This window comes from Peromyscus leucopus, chromosome 6 (genome assembly GCF_004664715.2).
Source record: "Peromyscus leucopus breed LL Stock chromosome 6, UCI_PerLeu_2.1, whole genome shotgun sequence".
NCBI lineage: Eukaryota > Metazoa > Chordata > Mammalia > Rodentia > Cricetidae > Peromyscus > Peromyscus leucopus.
The window spans coordinates 2,334,256-2,355,371 of record NC_051068.1 but is presented as its reverse complement, the minus strand read 5'-3'; the positions used below and the strand labels follow the sequence as shown (position 1 = coordinate 2,355,371).

Here is a 21,116-nt window from a genome sequence, read left to right as displayed (position 1 = left end):
CAACAGTCAGCCAGTGTCCAGAAATCCACCTTACGTTTCAAGCTTAACTTGTATACAGATCACAGTGTAATTTACAAACTGTTTCTAAGCTGAATATTCATGAAATGAAAGCAACAAATCATAGAAAGAGACTTCACTGAAGGGTGTCAGATCACTCAGCTGTGTGGTAAGCCCCAGGAGTAACAGTTACTCAAGAAATGCTGCTGTAATTCTTGGGAATCCATCTTTACAGCCAGTAAAAGGGGGTGGAGAACATACAAAGCACTGTTCCTAACTCTCAGATCTTAATAAAAGACATCACAATTATGGAGGCCATCACACTGAACAGCCCCGGGACTCTGCAGCTTCTCCCGCTTAAGAACAGTGGAGGACACACTACCATTTTTAAAAAAATCTACTAATAGCATCCTAAAGGTCTCAATGTCAAATATCTCCATGAAGAAAGCAATCTCAATTCCACAACCTTAACACTTTCTCCACAGAGAGGAGATTTGGGGAAGAAAGGGCTTTAAAAATACCAATCACTAAGAGATACTTCACTACATTTAATTTCACAAATGGAGATTTACACTGAAAATTGCTCATTACTTGGTTATGAAGATTCTCTGAAAATCACCCTAAGTTTTATTTTATTCAAAGGTAATGGACATATCCAGCACATGTAGCCCAGGGATGATGTCAATACCATCACTAAAAATTTTTATTTTGCAAAGAGCACGACTGTATCTCGGCATGCTCCTTTTCTTCAGAAGTCCATGGGTGTACTCACCGAACCATCGGACGCACTGGCTCCAACCTTGTCTCCTGCTGCATTCCAGCAAACTTCAAAAATCCCACCTGTTCCCCTGTAACTGTGAACCAGAGCACCGGTCTGAAAATATGAAAAACAGAGCTCTAAGCATCATTACAGAAATCAAAATGATGAGATAAGAAGATGATAATGTGGGAGAGGATGCATGAGCCCTCCCCACCCCCACAAGGATCTATGAGCAGTTAATGGCTGCTGAGGGAGGAAGGGCCTTTTCTTTAGTGGTGTAGTAACCATGTTCCTACAAGCACCTCTATTGAGATTCGCTGTCTTCTCCAATCCCCAAATGCCATTAAAGGAGGAAGACTAACCAGGAAAGGGGAAGGAGTCAGTGGGAGTGTGACAAAAAGGTGGGGGCAGGGGGAACTTTGATCAAAATGCACTACATCATGCATAAGTACATAATAACAAGCCTATTATGAAGTATAGTTACCATATGGTAATTTTAAAAAGGAAAGAGAGAAAAAGAGTGAGGGCAGGGGAAGAGAAACCCACTTAGGAGGCTAGCATAGTAGAACTATTACAGTGATTCATATAAACTTTAATAAAGTAATTCAGAAAGTAGTATATGGGCTCAAGACAAACAGTCAAAAACATCAGAACTTATGACTAGATTGGGTCTGAGGATGAGTCAAAAATATAAAAATATATTATTGCATTATTTCTAGCAATCAGAGGTGGGACTTGGTTTCAAATAAAAATATAGGTAGGTTCTGAAACTCCAGAAATGTGCTATGGTAACCCCTTCATAGATGTGATCAGACTCTTCTGAAGGGATGGTTCCAGTACAAACTGGTTTTCCAGTGTTCATGACCATTCCCCACTAGGATTTTGAGTGTCTCTGAAACAACTACAGGGGGAACATTCAAGGCAGGATATTAAATACACTCATTACTGAGAGATGAATGCATTTTGCCAGTAAAGAAGAAAGCATCACAAAGTAAAAAATAAGGAAGACACAGCGTTCACGCTGTTTACGGCACGTTTCCTTGAACAGTGTGTGGGCAAGGGGCAGTCCAAGTAAGAAAGACGCACACATTCTTCCTGAAGGGGGTTACAGAAGCTCCTGAAAAATGTGTCCAGGAGTGAATTCCAAGTATAGCTATTTTACTCTTCCAACAAAAACAAAAGTTCAGCTGCCACTGAAGAACCAAAGTCAGACCAGAAGTGTACTTTCCTGTGAAGCCACAGGGCAGAGGGCAGTGGCTGTGCAGTAGCAGCCAGAAGCTACGAAGGTGCTTTGCTCCCACTAAGCACATAAGTGGCCCCTGCAGCTCAGTGGTGATCTGATGATTTCCTTTAGAACAAAATGCAAAAAGCCACACCTTCACACACCACTATCCTAGCACACAGGCTCGAACACCTTTGCTTTGACTTCCTCTTCAAATTTAGCCTGATACCATGTACAAACCACAGATGTGGTGTGATCAGAAAAATCTGACTGCAATTTGAGAAATTTTCCTCTTTCCTACAAGTTTTCATATTTTGAGATTGATGAAAAAAGGCCGAGTACCAGTAAGTAGCCGTAAGTATCTGTGGTTACTGAGAAAACAAAGGGGCAGTCAGCAAGATGGAAAGTGACTTAAGTTGTAGAAGGCAAACCCTGTAGACCTACAGCAGATGGAAGAATGTGGGGTTAGAACAAATGGCCGCCCACCTGCCCAAACTACTTACTTACCTACCTACCTACCTACCTACCTACCCACCTACCCACCCACCCACCCACCCACCCACATCAAGAACATCTACCAATCTATCTCTAAGTTGAAGCAGGACAATAATGAATCCAAACATGGCCATGGGCAGAACTGTGATGTAAGGGTCACATCATCTTATGTGAAAAAAGACAAAGCCCCCCCCTCCCTCCATACACTCAGGAGACACACTGTGAGAAACAACAGAGCATGTACCTACCACCAGATGCCATCTGCCATTTCACACTCAAGTTTAAAAAAATTAAAGGGGCTCAAAACAGTGGACAGCACAAAAGCACAAAGCTGACCACATACCTTAAATGAGCTACATTTCACTGAAATTATTTTGGCATAATGTATTCCAATTGGAAAAATCTTCCGAACATTTAGCAACTACTAAAAAGAGCACATATTTCAAAAGACAGCATTCACACACATGTAAAATCCACAAGGCACTCAAAAATTTACTGAAGAAATAACAGACAGATAAAGGGATGCAGCATATTCTTGGGTAATGAACTCAACGTAACCTATAGACTTAAAAACAAATCCATAAATACATCCTTATTTTTAGAAATGCTGAAGACTGACGTGCCAAGAACGGAAAACCTGAAGAATGACAAGGGCCGAGACACACACCATGGAGAGGGGTTAGCCTGCACTTCGGGTTCAGTCGTGCACAGGTGTGCACTGAGGGTTCAGCCGTGCACAAATGTACCTAAGGCACAAAAGACAGCTGGGGGCTGAAGACGCAGTCCAGTGCAGGGTGCTCGCCTGGCACCACTAAGGCCCCAGTGCAATCTTCTGAACTATTAGGCAAGGAGCAGAAAGCAGCAAGCCTACCACGTGCATGGCTTATGGACTTGGTACAGGTGATAACAGTAACAACGAGTGACTCCAAGGCAACCGCCTAATCGAAAGATGACTTTCTTTATGGATCTTACACCACACAGATCAATACCAAAGGGACCACAGTCAAAAAAAAAAAAAAAATCAGAGACCCCAGTGACATATACATGCACATACATATCTGTTTATATACAAAGCTATAAAAAGTACCAATCTGAACACTTACTTAAGAGTGATAAGTGAACAAGAGAGAAAGGAAGACCGCTGCAATGACACCCAGGATGTCCAGAACATAGAAAGACCACCAACTAATCAATAATGAAAAATGAACAGGAGAGCTGCACTGTGTCTACTCTAAACAGAATGTGCAACTGAATGTACAAAATATGATTACATGTACCAAATCACAAAAATGTTTAGCTGACTGAGAATTTGGGATACAAGAAATATGGAAGTACCAAATATGGGTTGGCCTGGTAACAGTTGAGAATGAATAGATACCTCAGGAACTCAGAGTTTCTTTTGTGAGTACACAAAAACAAACATGCACACACAGAGATACGCACACTTGAACATATTTTCCATATAAGCATTAGAAAAGCAATTCATTTGCATATCAGTAACAAAATGAACCGAACCATTGTTTTCGACCTCATGAACTTGTATGATTATAAACCAGAAACTACTAGTGCAAATCACAAGCTTTAAAAGATATATAAGAGGGCCAGGCAGTGGTGGCGCACGCCTTTAAACCCAGCACTCAGGAGGCTGTGGTAGGTGGATCTCAGTGAGTTCGAGGCCAGCCTGGGCTACAGAGTGAGTTCAAGGAAAGGCTCCAAAGCTACACAGGAAACCCTGTCTCAATTTAAAAAAAAAAAAAAAAAAAAAAAAGGTATGTAGGCATATCGTACCATTTATGTACAATTTTACCACACAGTATATACATTTACTTTGGGAATGGCTGATAGCTCTTCATGACTGATGCAGAAAGGAGTTAAATACTTTAGCTGTGTCAATAAAAACAATTTAGTTGAGATCATTTTGAAAACCAGAAGAAAGATATCTACAACACACATGGCAAAATACCTTTATAAAGTAAATCTGGATATTTATGTTAACCATATTATTTATATTTATGTTCACTACCACGCACACATCATTGTGCAGTTTTCAGAAGTTGAGCTGGATACACCAGTGCTCTTTTAGGAACACAAAGTTAAAATTTGGAAATGATGGTTTTAAGTATGTATTTCATAACAACAGAGATTGTTTGGCATATGTTCATAAAGAAAAAAATGAAAGAAGAGAGGTAAGACATTATCTAGTAAGATATTAAGATAGAATATTTTTATTTTAAACCAGGAACATGCTTCTAATATTAGTACTTGGAAGGGGAGGCACGACAAGTCCAAAGCCAGCCTGACTACAAAGTGAGACATCTCAAATAACCAAAACTACCAACAATCCAGCTGAAAAAGGAAAGGACATGCTCTAAAAGGACCCTCAACTACACAGGAATTAACTCCAAGCACTGATAAAGGAGATCACATGAAATCAATGCTTCTGTAGCAAAGCCAACACTCGGCAGAGTAGACAGAAATGGAAACAGGAGGAAATCTGTGCCAACCATATTTCAGACAGAAAAATAGAGAACACATTAAAAAAAAAAAAGCAACAAATAACTCATCCAGTCAATAAATGGTTAACTGAATAAGTAACTGACAAAAGAGGAGACATACACGGTCAATAAATGTCTTCCTAAGTTTTCAACATCCTTGGCCATCAGAGGAAGGTGGACTGAAACTACTTCGAGCTTCCAGTTTCCGAAGTCAGAATGGCTGCCACAAGGAAAACAAGTGCCCACACGCTGGCAGGAGTGCAAACTTGTCCAACAACTACAGGAGTCAAAGGGCAGGACTACACACAGGCTGGCACAAGTACACACCTGAGACACACACGCACGGCCATTTACTCCTATACTATTCAAGATGACCAAGAAATCAAACCAGCCTGGATGTTTATCAACAGATGAATGCAGAGAGAAAGGAAAGCACATTTACGAATGAAATTTTACGTAAACTTAAAAAAAAAATTAAAACCATGACATTTTACAGGAAAATGGGTAGAAATGGCAATTACTGTTAAGCAAAATATGTCAGACTCAGAAAGACAAATAACAATGTTTCCTTTCAAGAGGATCCTAGATTTTAGTGTTTTGTTTATGTGGGTCCCGAGTATACTTCATGAACTAGTGACATCATAGACAAGGGGTTATGAGACGGGATTAAAGAAATCTTAATAGGGAAAGAAGGTAATAAACCCATGTGATATGAAGATGAAATGGATGCTGGAGGGAGGTGAAGGTGGAAGGACCAGACGGGAATGGGAAACAGGCTCCATAAAAACAAAGTGTGCAGAAAGTGCCATAACGAAGCCCTTTAGTTTCAATGCTAGTTTTTAAAGTAAAATTAAAATGAATTTTTAAAAATGTTCAGAGAAGTCAGCCCACACCCTGAAGTGAGTAAGGAGACACTCAGCTTCATTCCCCACTGACATGTCATCCCTCTACCTAGAAGCTGGACCTCTGCTGAGTATGACCCAGAAGTCACGATGCTTTGTGGTATAAGCCACGCAGTAGGAGTGGAAAAGAAGCTATTAGGAATAGTTACTGTGGGGCATGAAAGCAGAGATGGCCAAAGCTCCTCAGTGCAGACCTTCCTAAGCCATAGGATATAGCTCTTAAGGGAAATACCCAAGTAACTCATGAAATTAACTGTGGTAGAAATCTACCAGCAACCCTTTCTGTGGTAATGTATTTAGTATGCCAGACACCAACAAAGACCTTGAGAACACAGAGGGCAGTGTACGGAGCACACAAGCTCACACACTGAAAAGCTGTAAATGTGAAAGCAACAGCAACATGCTGGCTTCTATTCTGGGGGCATCTCTTTACAGTACCATCCCTGAAAAGGCAGCAGGGTATTAAATCTGGTTCAGTCATGCAATTTGTCTTTTAACCTCAACAAACGTCAAGTGCATCATAAGCTTCTTCATTTCATATCTACTATGCTGTTCAAGAATAAAACAACAAGAGATCTAATTCTAAATTCTGATTTGTGCACAAAAATGCAACTCTCAGTCAGTGTTGATTTAGCTATAAAGTGCCCCCAACGTACGCTCAGGTTTTTTTTTTTTTGGTTTTTCAAGACAGGGTTTCTCTGTGTAGCTTTGCGCCTTTTCCTAGAACTCCCTTTGGAGACCAGGCTAGCCTCGAACTCACAGAGATCCGCCTGCCTCTGCCTCCTGAGTGCTGGGATTAAAGGCATGCGCCACCACCGCCTGGCGCTCTCAGGTTTTTAAAACTAGGAATTAAACTGATGTTACATGAGGAATAACCAAACTATAAGTAAACAGGTACTTTTAACTCAGTAAGTGTAGTTGACTCTTTAAATTACTGGGACATACCTGTGTGTTCCAGATGTGCACACACTTGTCAAAAGAACCGCTTGCCAGATATCTGCCATCAGGACTGAAAGCCACACTGTACACGGGCTCTTGGTGTTTTGTCAAAGTATGGATGCAAATCCCTCGGTCTACATCCCATAACCTAACTGTAGAATCAAAGGATGCACTGAAAATGGAAGGGGAAAAATTTTATAAGTAATCAAATATTCTCTTGGCCTTGTCCGCAGCCTCCCACATTCTGCCAATCCTTAAGGGCTAGCAGATTACACTGTTAAAATCCCAGTACTGTAAAAACTGGAAGGGAAACAGGAAAAAGCTGAAGCCCTGGCTCCTGCCCACTCACTATCCTCCCAATGGTCCTGGTTTTTGGTCCATGGTTCTGAGTATTAAACTGACTGTTATTTGGGGATTTATCTCTCTTTTAAAAAAAGCTGCAGACGCAACAATTTTATTATTTTATGCCCCAATGATCTGTATGTTCTGCTGAAATAGGGTCGCTATAGAGCCCAAGTTAATTACTATGTTAGGCACACTGGCCTAAGCGCCGGATTATAAATACAAGCCGAGCCTAATTATTGGGTTTTATTCAACAGATTAAAAAAAATTTTTTTTTAAAAAAAGTCATTAAGCCCTGAAATACTAATGTTAAAAATACCATGGCTAAAGGTTCCCATTGAGATATATTCCCCGCAAGACATGCTCCCTGTTTTCTGCCATATTTTCCCAGTTTTTATTCGTGAGAGACTCAATAAGGAAAGTGAAACAGACACATCACCTTGCTAGCATAAGGTTGGCATTTGGATTATTTGTCCCTGGTCCTGTTGGACTCCATTTAATAGTATAAATTTCTTTATTATGTGCTTGCAAATCATGGACACAGTTATCTTGCTTCATACTCCAAATCTACCAAAAGAAAAAACTTGGTGATTTTTCTATACAACAGATACATTTAAAAGTGCTATCTTTTCTGTACAAAATGAGTCATGCAACTAAAACATCAGAGGAAGGACCACAAAAAAAAAAAAAAAAAAAAATTTAAAGGTAGTTGAATGTATTTAACATTATTCCATAAAAAATGTATTAAATTCTTCAAATACTCCTTATTGCAAAACTTGAAGGCTGAATTAATTAACTCTAATTGTTCTAAGATTGTTTTGAATAGCTGTAAATTGCACAAACCTTAACATTTAGAAAGTCCTTGGACTAGGGCTACAGGGCTAATTCAGTGGTAGAGCACTTGTGTGAGCAGCTGAGCATTGTGTGAGGCTCTGGGTTCAGTGTACATTCTCTCTCTCTCTCTCTCTCTCTCTCTCTCTCTCTCTCTCTCTCTCTCTCTCTCTCTCTCTCTCTCTCTGCTGTAAACAGCTACGAGAACAATACCACAGTGCTTTGTAACTTAGTTGTACACAGTCATAGGAAATGAATCTGACCACACATTTCTACAACTTTTTCTTTGATCTTTTCAACAACACAGGCAAGCCTGACATACCCCTTCCAATCTTCTTTACATTCTCTATCTACTTTGGTCATTTTCTTGATCTAGAACTCTGTTCCTGAGGTTTATCATCCTGCTGTTCATAATATACCACCCATTCTACTTCTGCTTTGGAATCTTCTGTGACTTCAAATTCTTTGTAAGGTTAAGAAAAGCTCCAATTTAGAGCCTGAGGTGTCTAATTCCAGGCTGTTCAGCTTGAAGCTCACTCAATCCATGACACAAGCTTCTCTGGATACTGGCCTCCTTCCACAGTACAAGCTTTAATGTGGGGTTGGGGATTTAGCTCAGTGGTAGAGCACTTGCCTAGCAAGTACAAGGCCCTGGGCTCAGTCCTCAGCTTGGGGGGGAGGGGGGCGGTGGAGACGACAAAATAATAAGCTTTAATGCATGTGCATAAGAAGAAAACCCAAAGACAAGACAATTAAGCTAGTGTAGTGGTATAGGCCTATACCCAGTGCTTGGTAGGATGTGAAGGACCTCAAATTCAAGACCAGCATAGGCTACATAGTGAGATTCTGACTCAAAAATACAAAGGAGAAAGATGCAGCTCAGCATTGGCATGCTTTCTTAGCACACCCAAGTCCTCCATTTGATTCTCAGGGTGAAGGTAGGGAAAGGAACACCTAGTTTGTACACAGTAAAAGTGATTTTTCCCTGCATGGCTATCCTACTTTTAAGGGTTGTGACTACAGTCACTGATCCTGCAAGGTTGAGGATAAAATGTTTTCAGGAGACCATGTGTGGCATAAGGAGGCACAAACATTCAGTCATTCTAGAGACTGGCACTAGGCTAGTCTTTACTTCACAATTACGTTTTCACTTCCTGTGGTATGAAAGGTATTAAGTTTTGCTTTTAGTCACATCACATTTGTGTTCCTGGATGGTTAGTGCCCTGTCTCAACTTGACTGAGTCATGGAGAATCCAGATACTTGGCCAAGTATTATTTGCCCATGTTTCTCAGTAAGAAAGGACACAACAGACTGCATTCTCCATATAGGCGGGCAGTATTTATGTAGAGAGCAACCACTATCTTCTCTAGCTTCATGACTGAGCTGTTACCCTATAGCCCTGGCATTCCAGCTTCTCAGGCCTTGAGCTTCAAGTCTGGAACTGCGAGGCTGGCTGTGGAGGTGTGAGTGAGGACAGCTCCGGTAGGCTCATATATTTAAATGCTTGGTCCCCGGTTGGTGGGACTATTTGGGAAGAATTAGGAAGTGTGGCCTTGTTGGACTATGTGTATCACTGGGGGTGGGCTTTCTGATTTAAAAACCCCATTATTCCCATTTAAGTTCTCTCTGCGGTCATAGCTGCTGATACAGGCCAGTGCCATGTCTGCCTGCCGCCATGCTCCTTGCCACAGTGGTCAAGGACTCATCCCAATAAACTCTTCTAAAAGTTGCCTTCGTCATGGTATCTTAGCACAGCAATAGAAAAAAGTAACTAAGACATTGGCTTTCCTGGGTATCCAGTTTGAAGACAGCAAAGAATAGGAAGTCCCAGCCTCCGTGACTGTGTGTATAGATTTTCTTCCCAAGTCTCTTATAGATTAATGTATGCTCTTATTGCCTCCTTACCAGTGAGAACTGTGACAAGTACAGCAGCACAATACACCTGCACAGCCATTCTATTAATAGAATTTACGATAGTCACATATCTGAGTATTCCAAGGGGAAAATATTAACCATAAAAAAGCTAAAAAGTCTTCCATTTAGGTTTTAAGTATCAAAAGGACATTTTAAAAAGCCTAAACCAGATGTGGTAGGTAGTACATGCTTTTTATCCCAGCATTCAGGAGGCAGACTCTGAGTTCAAGGCCAGCCTGGTCTACATAGTTGAGTTCCAGAGCAATCTGAGCTACACTATGAGATCTTGACTCAAAAAAAAAAAAAAAAAAAAAAAAAAAAAAAAAAAAAAAAAAATGCACCTGAAAATACCTAGCCACATATGGAACACACCCCATCCTAAAGCACACACTACCAGAATTACCTTCAAGGTCATGTCATCAGAACACGAGGCCAGGAGATTGCCAGTTGGGTCCCATTTGATAGCATTTACTTCATTCTAAAAACAGCAGTAAATATTTATATTTTCATTTTATAGAACAGGCTGTTATTTAATATGCATACTCAAAAACTATTCTGAAATATTACTTGCTCAAAATAATTATTTTACAGGAGAGAAATGACTTCTTACCGTGTGTCCCTGGAATGTTTTGATAGGTCTGTCTTGTCCTAATTTGCAGACATGAATGCACATATCTGTACTACAAGATGCAAAGGTGTTGTTGCTCTGCCAGTCAACATCCAGTGCTGGGGCTGGAAAGCAACACAGGTTAGGCTTGCATTGTGCACAGGAGGGTCACACACGAGTTTAGCTCTGAAGCATGGCTACATATTAAGAGTTCTAAGCAGTAAATATCTTTTTGTACTTTTATATACAATTTATATGTGCGTGTGTATAATATTTGTTTTTAGTGTTTTGCCTGCATGTGTATCTGTGTGAGGATGTCAGATCCCCTAGAATTGGAGTTATAAACAATTGTGAGCTGTCATGTGGGTGCTGGGAATTGAACCCAGGTCCTCTGGAAATCAGCCAATGCTCTTAACCACTGAGCCATCTCTCAGTGCCTACTTTATGTTTTTTAAGGTACAAAGAAAAAATTTAAAAAGATAAAGCTATCTAAGTATCAAAAATGCCAATAACTTTCCGCTGTGTGGTCACTGTGCTCAATCAGTCACACTGTGCACCGGAACACTGAGTCTTGGCTTTTTTTGTATAACAATAAAAGTCTAGACTGGTGATTAACTCTTTTTATTTCTATTTTATTTACCTGTGCATGTATGATCGGCAGAAGCTTTGGCTTTATCACTGCTATTGTTTTAAGCCAAGGAAGTCACTGGTGACCCTGGGGCAACACCACTTGCTGCCAGGACCAAGCAAGGAGCTGCTTGTAGGAAGAATGCTACAGACTGCAATTCTGGTAACAGGTGCTCAGAGTCACTGTCACTGTTAACTAACTACTCCACCGAAACAAGGACACTGCCCATAATTCACAAACATATTTCCTTCTAAATAAGTCTTGTAAAATTCCTTTTTAAGAAAAATCAAATGACTCTTAAAATGGTTCAATTTAAGATCTCTGAAGTCCACACGTTGGCTAGAATTCAGTACACAGCCGATTTCAGCTCAGAGAGGACTACAGATGTCATCTTCGCTGCAGCAAGCAGCGATGGCTCTGTAACTGGGTTATGTGGGAACCCGTGGAGAACACTGGCTCCATCCTCCAGGCAGCTGTGGTTAAGGGGTTTTCACAGGGGAAATAATAGCACATTTAGACTTAGCCCCAGTAAGACACCATTCTATGGTCTGCCAAACTAGAAAAAGCTATTTTCTGAACCTTGATAGTCTGTCAACCCCACTTAGAGACAAGAAGAAAGAGGAAGGTGAAAGATATTTCCCCATTTGCATTTCACAGAAATTTCCTAAACCCATCTCTTACTTCACTCTCACATTTGGCTAGGTATGACTTCCAGGGAGTGCAACCTGCCATCAGCCAGAGGCTGTGGCCACCCTGGTCAGCAGCATGTGATTGCTGGCATGCCAGTTCTCTTCAGGCTGCCCTCAGGTTCACCCTGACCACAAGGCTAACAAGCTGCCCTCCAGTTCCTGTGGTTCCTAGTCCTGCTTGTGCTTCAGAGAAGAGAGAGCGTCAGGAGCCCAAAGCTCTAGACACATGCTGTTGCCACTTGCTCAGCCTTGGTTTCTCAATGGACCCTGCTGTTACTGGGCAGCCTTTTCTCGGTGGTTCAGATTCCCACTGGATTAGCAGCACCTTCCATCACTCAGCAGTCTCTTTCTTGCAGTTGCTCCTCTCTGGGTGAACTCACTGCCCCTAATGGTCCCTCTTCCCAACACTGCTACAATGACTTCCTTCTGCTGAAGTCCTTTTCTTGGATCCCCAAGTATAAACCGTCTTCCTGCCAAAATCTCGATTCAGTAAACACTGCAATATTAACATGAACTACCATTCTTTTAAATGGTATTTAAATTTATTTCTTTAATTTAAAAAAAAAAAAAATTCTAACACTAAGAAGTGGGAAATAAGGTAGGAGGAGGTAGCTGGAATTTTTTAATTATTTTAGAAAATAGATAATTACACACGAAAAAGTATGAAGAAGGCCAACTATCTGACACTGCCTATGAGAGCCCGAGTGGCCGCAAACATGAGAGGTGGCTGGCAAACAGCGAGCTACACTTAGAAGGACATACCTTGAGTTCAGGGACACAAACAAACTGTGAAACTAAGAAATTCAGCTAGGAACACTGAACTGAGTGTTACGATCAATGTGCCTCGCTCTGGAACCCAGGGAAACGTTAGGGAACAGGCATTCCTGAGAGGCCAAGAAGTGTAAGTTCTTTGGGACCACAAATCTAATCTAAAACAAACCCGATACGTGAAAGGTCTGTTTATTATTATGGTCACACTTTACACAGTTAGAGGAAGCTGAGAAAGGTTAAGTAGTTTTCCCAGTACAATACTTTTATCATACAGTTTTAAAAGTCTTAGAGCTAAAATGAAAAATTCTCTCCTCTATTCTGATTTATTTTCATTAATCCACATGCATTCCATGATTTTTTGCAAAGAATAAACCTATAAAGAAGAAGGCACATTTACTTCTTACTAGTATTTTTCTTTTTTAAAAATTTGTTCTTTGACAACTCACTGGCATGTTTAATGGCCTTATTGGCCATTTTAAATATCTCTGCCAATGGTGCTCAGAGTTTTTCATTATTTTTAAAATTTGTGACCAAATGTGATTGCCTGGAGAATGACGTCACAGAGAAGCAGGAGGGAGCCTGATAACAGGTGTATCTGTACCTTCAGTGTGATGGTGATTTCAATGGTATATACATATGTAACAATTACAAGGCAAATACATCCAGTCCATTATATGTCAATTATTTCTCAGCAGAACTTTGTTAAAATACAAACTTCTTATTTTGAAAAACTTCAGTTCCCTCCCATTCTCTCTCTTTATCCCAACCCCTCCCTCTCAGGTTCTTATTTCTTTGTGTTCTGGTTCCTATATAAAAGAGTATCATATCCCTTAGCCTAGTATTGCATAACACACATGTGCACATGCATACACGAGGTAGGAATAAATGGTCAGAGGTTTAATTCTATCCCTCAGCAAGCTCGGGTCAGAAGTCTGAGAAAATATATTGAGGAACACCTTAAATGGGTGGCGTTCATTGCACTGTGGCTAAGCATGCACACGTTCCCCCCGCCCCCCCCCCAACTTTATATCACTCCCAGGAAGTAGGAGGAAATGTGAGACTACCCAGAGACCAAAGAATAGTCTACCTGGGAAAGGACTAGAAGCCAGGGTGAACAGAAGCAGAAGAAGTAATAAGGGTGCTGTATAAATGTCAATCAGTGTGGTAAGCTCTGGTAAGAGTTAAAATATTCGGTGTCTAACACAACGTCTGCAAACCACTCTACCCAGATCACACTGAAAACCATTCTGCTCCTAGTTGTTTGGCCACAGCTGTACTTCTAGCTCTTTGTAAGTGGCCGTTCATTACTAAAGACATGAGGATGATAACCACCGCCACCTGCTCAGTTTCCAGTGTAGAACCTCAGAGCACAAGTCTCGAAGTAGCAACTATTATCAGGTAATGCTAAAACGACTGCTCTGACTGTCCTCATGAATCTTGTTGCAGTCAACATTATGTAGTTACTGAAATCAAGACATTCACTAAGAAGCCAGACATAATGGTACACACCTATAACTCCAGTACTCTAGAGGCTGAAGAAGGAAGAGTGTTATGAGTTTGAAGCCAGCCTGGGATATGTAGCAAGATTTTGATCCTCCCTTACTTCTCAGATAACAGAATTAGTCAATCAGAACAGGTGCAGTGGTTCCAGGCTGAAGGAACTGATGGCACTGAACTACCTGCCCAGAACATGGGTGTGCACCACACAGGAAGAAACCCACAGAAGACAGAGAAAGCCTATCTTTGATTGCACAGACACATCAATCAAAAATGCATAAGATGGCAATGTGTAAACCTGTTAATAGTTGAATTTATCCCCACATAAGACATTTTTCTTATCCTTGCAATAAATAAATAGCTATCAAGAACCCTCACTTACATATAGTGAAAATGAGGCTCCAAAGGTTAAGTGACTTGGGAGCTTCTCAAGTGGAGAATGTACATTCATGGCCAGACCTTCCAATTCTACAACACCACCCCTAACCACACCACTCGGGTGCTTTCTTTACGGTACACTTCACAGAAAACCTGCTGATCCTCTGAAAAGGAACCATCTGAAAGCTGTGGCACACCTCCTAAGAGAACTGGCACTAAGAATGCTGCCTGACACTCAAGGTCCTGAATGACTTCCACGAGGCCAAAACTCTAATTAGAGAAAAAGAAGAGCGCTTCACCTTCCGTGTGCATTGTCAAGATTTACCTGAATGGAAAGGAAACTGCTGCTTAGCTTCACCAGTGTGTGCATCCCAAATAATGGTAGTCTGAGATTAAAAGGAAAAGAAAAATTAATTTCTCTGATGTTAAAGAGTGTGTGAGTTCAAGAATGGATGCCTGACTGTCCTGAGGCAGAATGAAACTTTAGAATGAACTTCCTCTTCACGGTCTTTACTCCTCCCAGCACAAGGCCATCTACACTCACACTCAGGTCACGGGAGACGATCATGATGCAGTTTAACTTTCCTGTGATTTTTCACCAACTTACTTTCAGTAACAATTATTGTTTGTCAACAAAGTGTCTGACATTGTATTAAACTGCTTAAAAGATTTCACTGCAATGTGCATTTAATATGAGTTTTTACAGCTCTGGACTTATAAGGTTATAGTGAAATCACCTAGTTCGAAATACTGAAACGTTTCTTTTATGAAGCTTATGTGGTCAACAAAAAAAATAAAAAAAGGCTGTTTACATTTCTGACACCACTACAGGCAGGTCCTGAAGCTGCCTGTGACAGACACAAGTACTGGCTCTTCTCCATCCCCAGACTCCTTCATCCTTTGTGAAAACCACTCACTAACACTGTAAGTCTAAGCCAGTTCATGTCCCCTCCCCCAACATCCATCCAGCCTGTTCTTTGCTGAATCAAAAGTCTTAAGCCAACCTCCTTTCAGGGAGGTGTGGCAGAGGGGGACTGAAGGAGAGAGGAGCCAGTTCCAACCAGTCTCTATTCACTTCCCAGAGCAAGGAAGGAACTGTTTCAATAAGCACAGGAGAACATGGATGGCCACGGGAGTCTCTCTAAAGCCACGGTCACCACTGAGATAAACTGGGAAAGCACAGAGTACTTCATGATGACATCTCATTAGGTTCCAATCCCAGCAAAAATGAAGAGTGGTCATATCAACAAAAGCTATGATGAGTTGATTCAGGAGAACAAGCAGACAACAAGAAATTATTTCTATTACTGCTACTAATTCATACTTGAATGAACTAAAGTCTGTTTAAGTGACTATCAGCAAAGAAAACAATTACTTTCAAATACAGTCCTTATAGAGCTTAGCTAAATGTTCATTTACCTTATCTACGCCAGCACTTAGGATGAAATTTCCTTTCTTATTCCATTTTAATGCAAATATAGGGCCTTTATGCTGCCCCAAGGTGCTGGCAAGATTACCTAAAGTTAAAAAAACAAAAAACCTTTAAAATTACTTCAAATTTTATAACTTAGAAAATCAATAAAGTTAGAAAAATACATACCGTCTTTAGTCCATATTCTGGCAAATCCATCATATGACCCAGTTGCTAGAAGTGTACCTTCACTCTGCCAGGGAAATACATTTTGTTCATTATACAATTAAGGCCATTTAATTACTACAAATATGTCCCAGGCACAAGAGACCCTTATCTACGTGTGAGTGCCAACAAAGGTGAGCATCACCCTTCCCTGATGAAGCCAGCGTTCTTCGAAAGGCCCACCCCAAACCTGAGCACTGGTGTAACCACTGTGGAGTAGTACTGAGAGTATCCCTCTGCAGAACATTTTCATATGCCCATGAGTGAGGGCAGGGGCAGGTATTAGACTAGAAGGACATCAAAATACTTTTATACGAAGTGAAAAGTAAACTCTTCCTAAGTATTTTTAATTCTGATTAGGACTTTAGGAACATGGAGCCTTCACTCACAGACCACTTAAACAAGAAGAGAGCACTCACATTCCAATCTAGAGAGGTGACATCCTTGTTGCTGGGAACATCCTGTCCTCCTTCCCGTATGCAGTGTCTGAGCACCAGCTGCGTGGGACCACTTGTGCTGTTCTCACTCAGATTCCATATTCTCGCTGTGGAGTCTCCAGACCTTCAAAGTCCAACCGCAGGTTTAAATTCTCATGACACTCTCAAGCATTCCAGAATTCAACCCATACATTTAGCATCTGAATAAGAAGCAGACTAGACTACCAGGCATAAATGTTTCTAATATTTTTCCTGTTCTACATTTTAGAGCTCCTACCAAGTAATTCTAAAGTTACTTCTCTCTCTCTCTCTCTCTCTTTCTCTCTCTCTCTCTCTCTCTCTCTCTCTCTCTCTCTCTCTCTCTCTCTCTCTCACACACACACACACACACACACACACACACACACACACACACACAAAATACTAATTTACTAAGGCAACATGACCACAAGGAAGCAACAAGTTTCTGGAAAGTGAAATATATATATATATAAATATAAAAAAAATACACAGCTTTCCACTCAGTAAGGTCACCTTAAATGGCATTGTACAGTGAAGCACATCTATTAATCCCAGGACTCTGGAGGGTCAATGGTTCAAGGCAAGCCTCAGCTAAACAGTAAACCCTGTCTAAAACCAAACAAAATAATACCCAACATCTAGAAGCTGTTTTGAAAAACCTACCCTGATGCCAGGAGATCACTAACAGGGTTCCAGGCACAGATGAAAACTTCAGATTCATGGCCCCGAAGCACAACTGCTTTATTGGGAGGGATTTCAACATCCCCATCTACTTCCATCATGTCGGTGTGATTATCTGCATCATGAGAAACAACAGTCTTTGTCAGAGGTAATCACGTTTCTAGCAAGTGTGATAGTATTAGTTTTAACCGTGTGAGTGTTCATGTACACAGAAGTGGATACGGAAGTGGCAGCGAGAAAAGGGATGGACAAAAAGGAGTGAACCTCAGCACGGCTGAGACGATAAAGTGGCTGATTTAAGCAGTCTACAACAACAGGATTCTGAGTTTCTGCCAGTAGGGGTTGCTGATATCATTCATATAACATGAGATACATCTCGATTCCTCAATGTCAGAGCCTTACTATATGTTTAACAGAGAATATTGCAAATATTACCTAGAAATCAAATGCAGATTCTAAATTCATTTAAGAATAGAAAAGGGGTTCAGAAACATCTAAAAAGGAATATACAGTGAATTTAGCTTTTTGGAACCTTAGGTATAAAATCTGAATTGTGTGATGTAAGTTGGGGATAGAGGTAAACACTGGGTATCATTTCAGCTCTAAGAATGGGACATTCTGGTAAGGCAAAGTGTTTTCTGAGAGTCTCTAAACATTCTTAGCTTACTTGTGATGGTATGTGCTCCATTCTCCTCCCCATTTGCTGTATTCTCTCCATTTTTTGCAGATCCTTGCTGGTTAGTGGCTGCAGCGGCAGCGGCAGCAGCGGCTGCATGCTGCTGTGCAAGCTTGTCTCTGTAGGCTTGCTGTCTTGTCTGGACTACATCGGGCATAACAGCATCTATCAGGGACAGAGACTCAATGGGTCGGCCATCAAATAAGGTGCCATCCTGAGGTTGGAAAATGAGGAAAGAAAAATGAGATGCAGCTTTGAGGGTGACATGCATTCCACTAACAGAATGAAGGGCTTTGTTCTGGGGAAAAACTGGTAATTTCTGAGCCTTAACAGGAAGGAGGGAAGGGAAGAAGAGCACTGCAAGAGGCAGATGTAGACAGCATCTACGTTTCACTAGATCCTGCTTAACTAAGAGGCCACTCATAAAAGCTTAAACAGGTAATAAAATGCAAGTACAAAGAATTCAGGTAAAGAAGGCTGCCAGTAAAAAACATCAACAGGAAGACTAGGTTATAAACACGGAGGCAGCATCTCCATCACTACTGTGAATCCAGGACTGGAATAAATAAGTGTACCTGTACAGAACCAGGGCAGATCTTTTCCTCGTTGGTTTTCTTTAAACATTACAGGGTAACAATCACACCATGTATGTGATCTAGATGTGTGTGATATACAAACTGCCATTTGGTGTAAGTCTAGAGCACCTGCAGATGGTGCTAACTGTGGCAATGTGGGACCCATCCTTGAGGATACCAACAAGTGACTGGACTGCTTTAAACAGCTAAAATCCTTCCATTTACTTTGGGGTTTGGGGGTGGAGCGTGTTCACTTCTCAAGTAAAAAATAAAGGGAATTCCTCAACATGTCCTGAATCCTGGATATATATTAAACTTTCTAGCTAGAGCAAAGTTCTACAGACTTCTAGGAAAGAGCAGGCGGCGTGTGTTTTGAAGACCGTAAGATCCTTGTCTCAGCACCTCATGTTCCCAGTATCCACCTGTACAGTCCAAAAGTAAATGAGTTTGGCTTTGTTACAAACCTGATTTATAGAATTAGGGAGCAAGTAAGATTGCCTCAGGCACCAGCAGCATGCCAATACCTGAAACAAACATACTACTTACACATGAACCTCAGACATGCAGTTCTGAGCAGCAAGAATTGGCAACAATTATATATAATTGGCTTCCATAAGGATACATGAAAGTAACAATGGCTTTCCAACCCCTTGCCATCAATTTGTTCCCGGTACTACACAGCAAAATTTCTTTTCTTTTTTCTTTTTTATTTTTTTTGGTTTTTTTCGAGACAGGGTTTCTCTGTGTAGCTTTGCGCCTTTCCTGGAGCTCACTTGGTAGCCCAGGCTGGCCTCGAACTCACAGAGGTCCGCCTGGCTCTGCCTCCCGAGTGCTGGGATTAAAGGCGTGCGCCACCACGCCCGGCCAGCAAAATTTCTTATGTGTTAAAAATTATTTCCTTGCGTTTACTTAAAGCATAACCACCCCCGCCTCTCCCTCCCTCCCCAAAGGAATAACCTAGGGACACCAGTCACTGTGTAGAAGCCCACATGCACAGCTGGTGCAACCTGATGTACATTAGGAACAATAACCTTAATCTGTCTGGACCCAGTGAAATCAAGGTCACATACTGAACAAACAAACACATTAAGAATCAGAATCAACATGTGAAATGAAACTCATCTGTCTTACCTCATTTATGCTAACTTCTGCCTCTACATACTGTAGGCCTTTCTGGATGATAGAGATCAATGCAGCAGGTGGGACAAGGGCACCATTTATATTGGACTGACTTATATGGCTCTCTATACCAAAGGTAAACGCGGAATGAGAAAATCCTAAAAGCAAAAGAAAAGATGTGAGAATTTACTTCCTAGTAACTTCACATTAAATTACAAAAGAGAAAAAAAAACTTGGTAATCTTTCATAATCACATACCATCACTTGAAATTGTAAATGGACAGCCAAAGTGAAATATGATTTTAAACAAATAACTCAATGTACTTGTAGTAATTTTCTGGCATCTACTGAGTTACACAGCTTCAGTTTTCCTAAACAACAGTAACAATCAAGAAAATGCATCAAATGCAAACACTGAAAAGCCTTGAGAACAACACCCCTCAACTGCCTCATGAGACAAACTGAAATGAAGATTTCTGTAGCAGGTCATATTTCTGTAGTATATTTAAAATTTTAGGGACAAACTATCAAACACCTTCAATGTTTTGTGGCTTTAAAAGACTTAGTTAACAAAATGCAAGCTGTAAAAATAAAAATAAAAACAAAGCAAAATGATAACAGACTTGGACTGGAGCTGGGGCTCAGTTAGCAGTGCTTGCCTGGCATGTAAGAAGTCCTGGACTCCAACCCAGCACTGATCAACTGTGTGCAGTGGTGCACACCTGTACTGCCAGCAAGGTGAAGGAAGGGAGATCAGAGTTCAAAGTTATGTTTGGCTACACAGTGAGCTAGAGACAAACCTGGGCTATATGAGATTGTTACCAAAAGAAATAAAAAGCCAAATTATAACACTTAAATTTTTTATATAAAATTATTATTTTTATATATCCACGGACTGCTTAAAAATACTAATTTTACCACTCAGTAATAACTCATCTAAACAAGTGCTTAAGAAAAGAACTACAAAATGAAAATCCAGTTTCTAAGTCTCTCTCCTTTAACAATTGGTCCCAGCACTCAGGAAGCAGAGGCACATTACACAACACTATTCCAGGATAGTCAAGGGCTGGCTCCACAGAAAGGCCATCTCAAAAACTTAAATAATTAAAAAAAAAAATTCTTAAAAGCATGAAACTCACATAATCAGTCTCTTTACATTAGCGTCGTATTTTGATCAAGTCTAGTCCAGATAGCAAAGTGAAGCTCCAGTAACAGACAGGGTGGCTGCTCGCTGTGAAATCCCAACACAGTTTACTAAGTTTTCGAATGCTGTCCACTTCCAAACAGCATGTGGCTGGGAAAGGCTCACGGTACACCTGGTTGGATTCTCCTCAAGGCTTTTACTTCTGCTAACCACTCCTATCTTAATGATCCACAGTGGGAGAGATGAGACAGGCATTTCTCTAAGACTTTGGTTGTAAACTCATGATTTCACCCAGATTCTCTTGTGACTAAGCACATTTAAGAATTTTGTGTTTAATCAGAAGTCACAATGATGGCTGA

At 40.8% G+C, this 21,116-nt stretch overlaps 1 protein-coding gene across 4 annotated transcripts in view; it reads right to left on the bottom strand.

Moving 5' to 3' along the window:
- Positions 1 to 21,116, bottom strand: part of Tbl1xr1 (TBL1X receptor 1) — a 146,257-nt gene that overhangs the window by 4,851 nt on the left and 120,290 nt on the right. For all 4 annotated transcript variants that reach the window (XM_028856460.2, XM_028856461.2, XM_028856462.2 and 1 more), the window contains 12 exons: positions 19,626 to 19,771; positions 17,911 to 18,133; positions 17,226 to 17,358; positions 16,524 to 16,665; positions 16,069 to 16,132; positions 15,888 to 15,985; positions 14,794 to 14,854; positions 10,509 to 10,630; positions 10,302 to 10,376; positions 7,592 to 7,719; positions 6,817 to 6,982; positions 770 to 871 (listed from right to left, as the gene is read on the bottom strand). In XM_028856460.2, the coding sequence (XP_028712293.1) occupies positions 770 to 871; positions 6,817 to 6,982; positions 7,592 to 7,719; positions 10,302 to 10,376; positions 10,509 to 10,630; positions 14,794 to 14,854; positions 15,888 to 15,985; positions 16,069 to 16,132; positions 16,524 to 16,665; positions 17,226 to 17,358; positions 17,911 to 18,133; positions 19,626 to 19,771 (1,460 nt within the window). The remainder of the gene's footprint in view (positions 1 to 769; positions 872 to 6,816; positions 6,983 to 7,591; positions 7,720 to 10,301; positions 10,377 to 10,508; positions 10,631 to 14,793; positions 14,855 to 15,887; positions 15,986 to 16,068; positions 16,133 to 16,523; positions 16,666 to 17,225; positions 17,359 to 17,910; positions 18,134 to 19,625; positions 19,772 to 21,116) is intronic.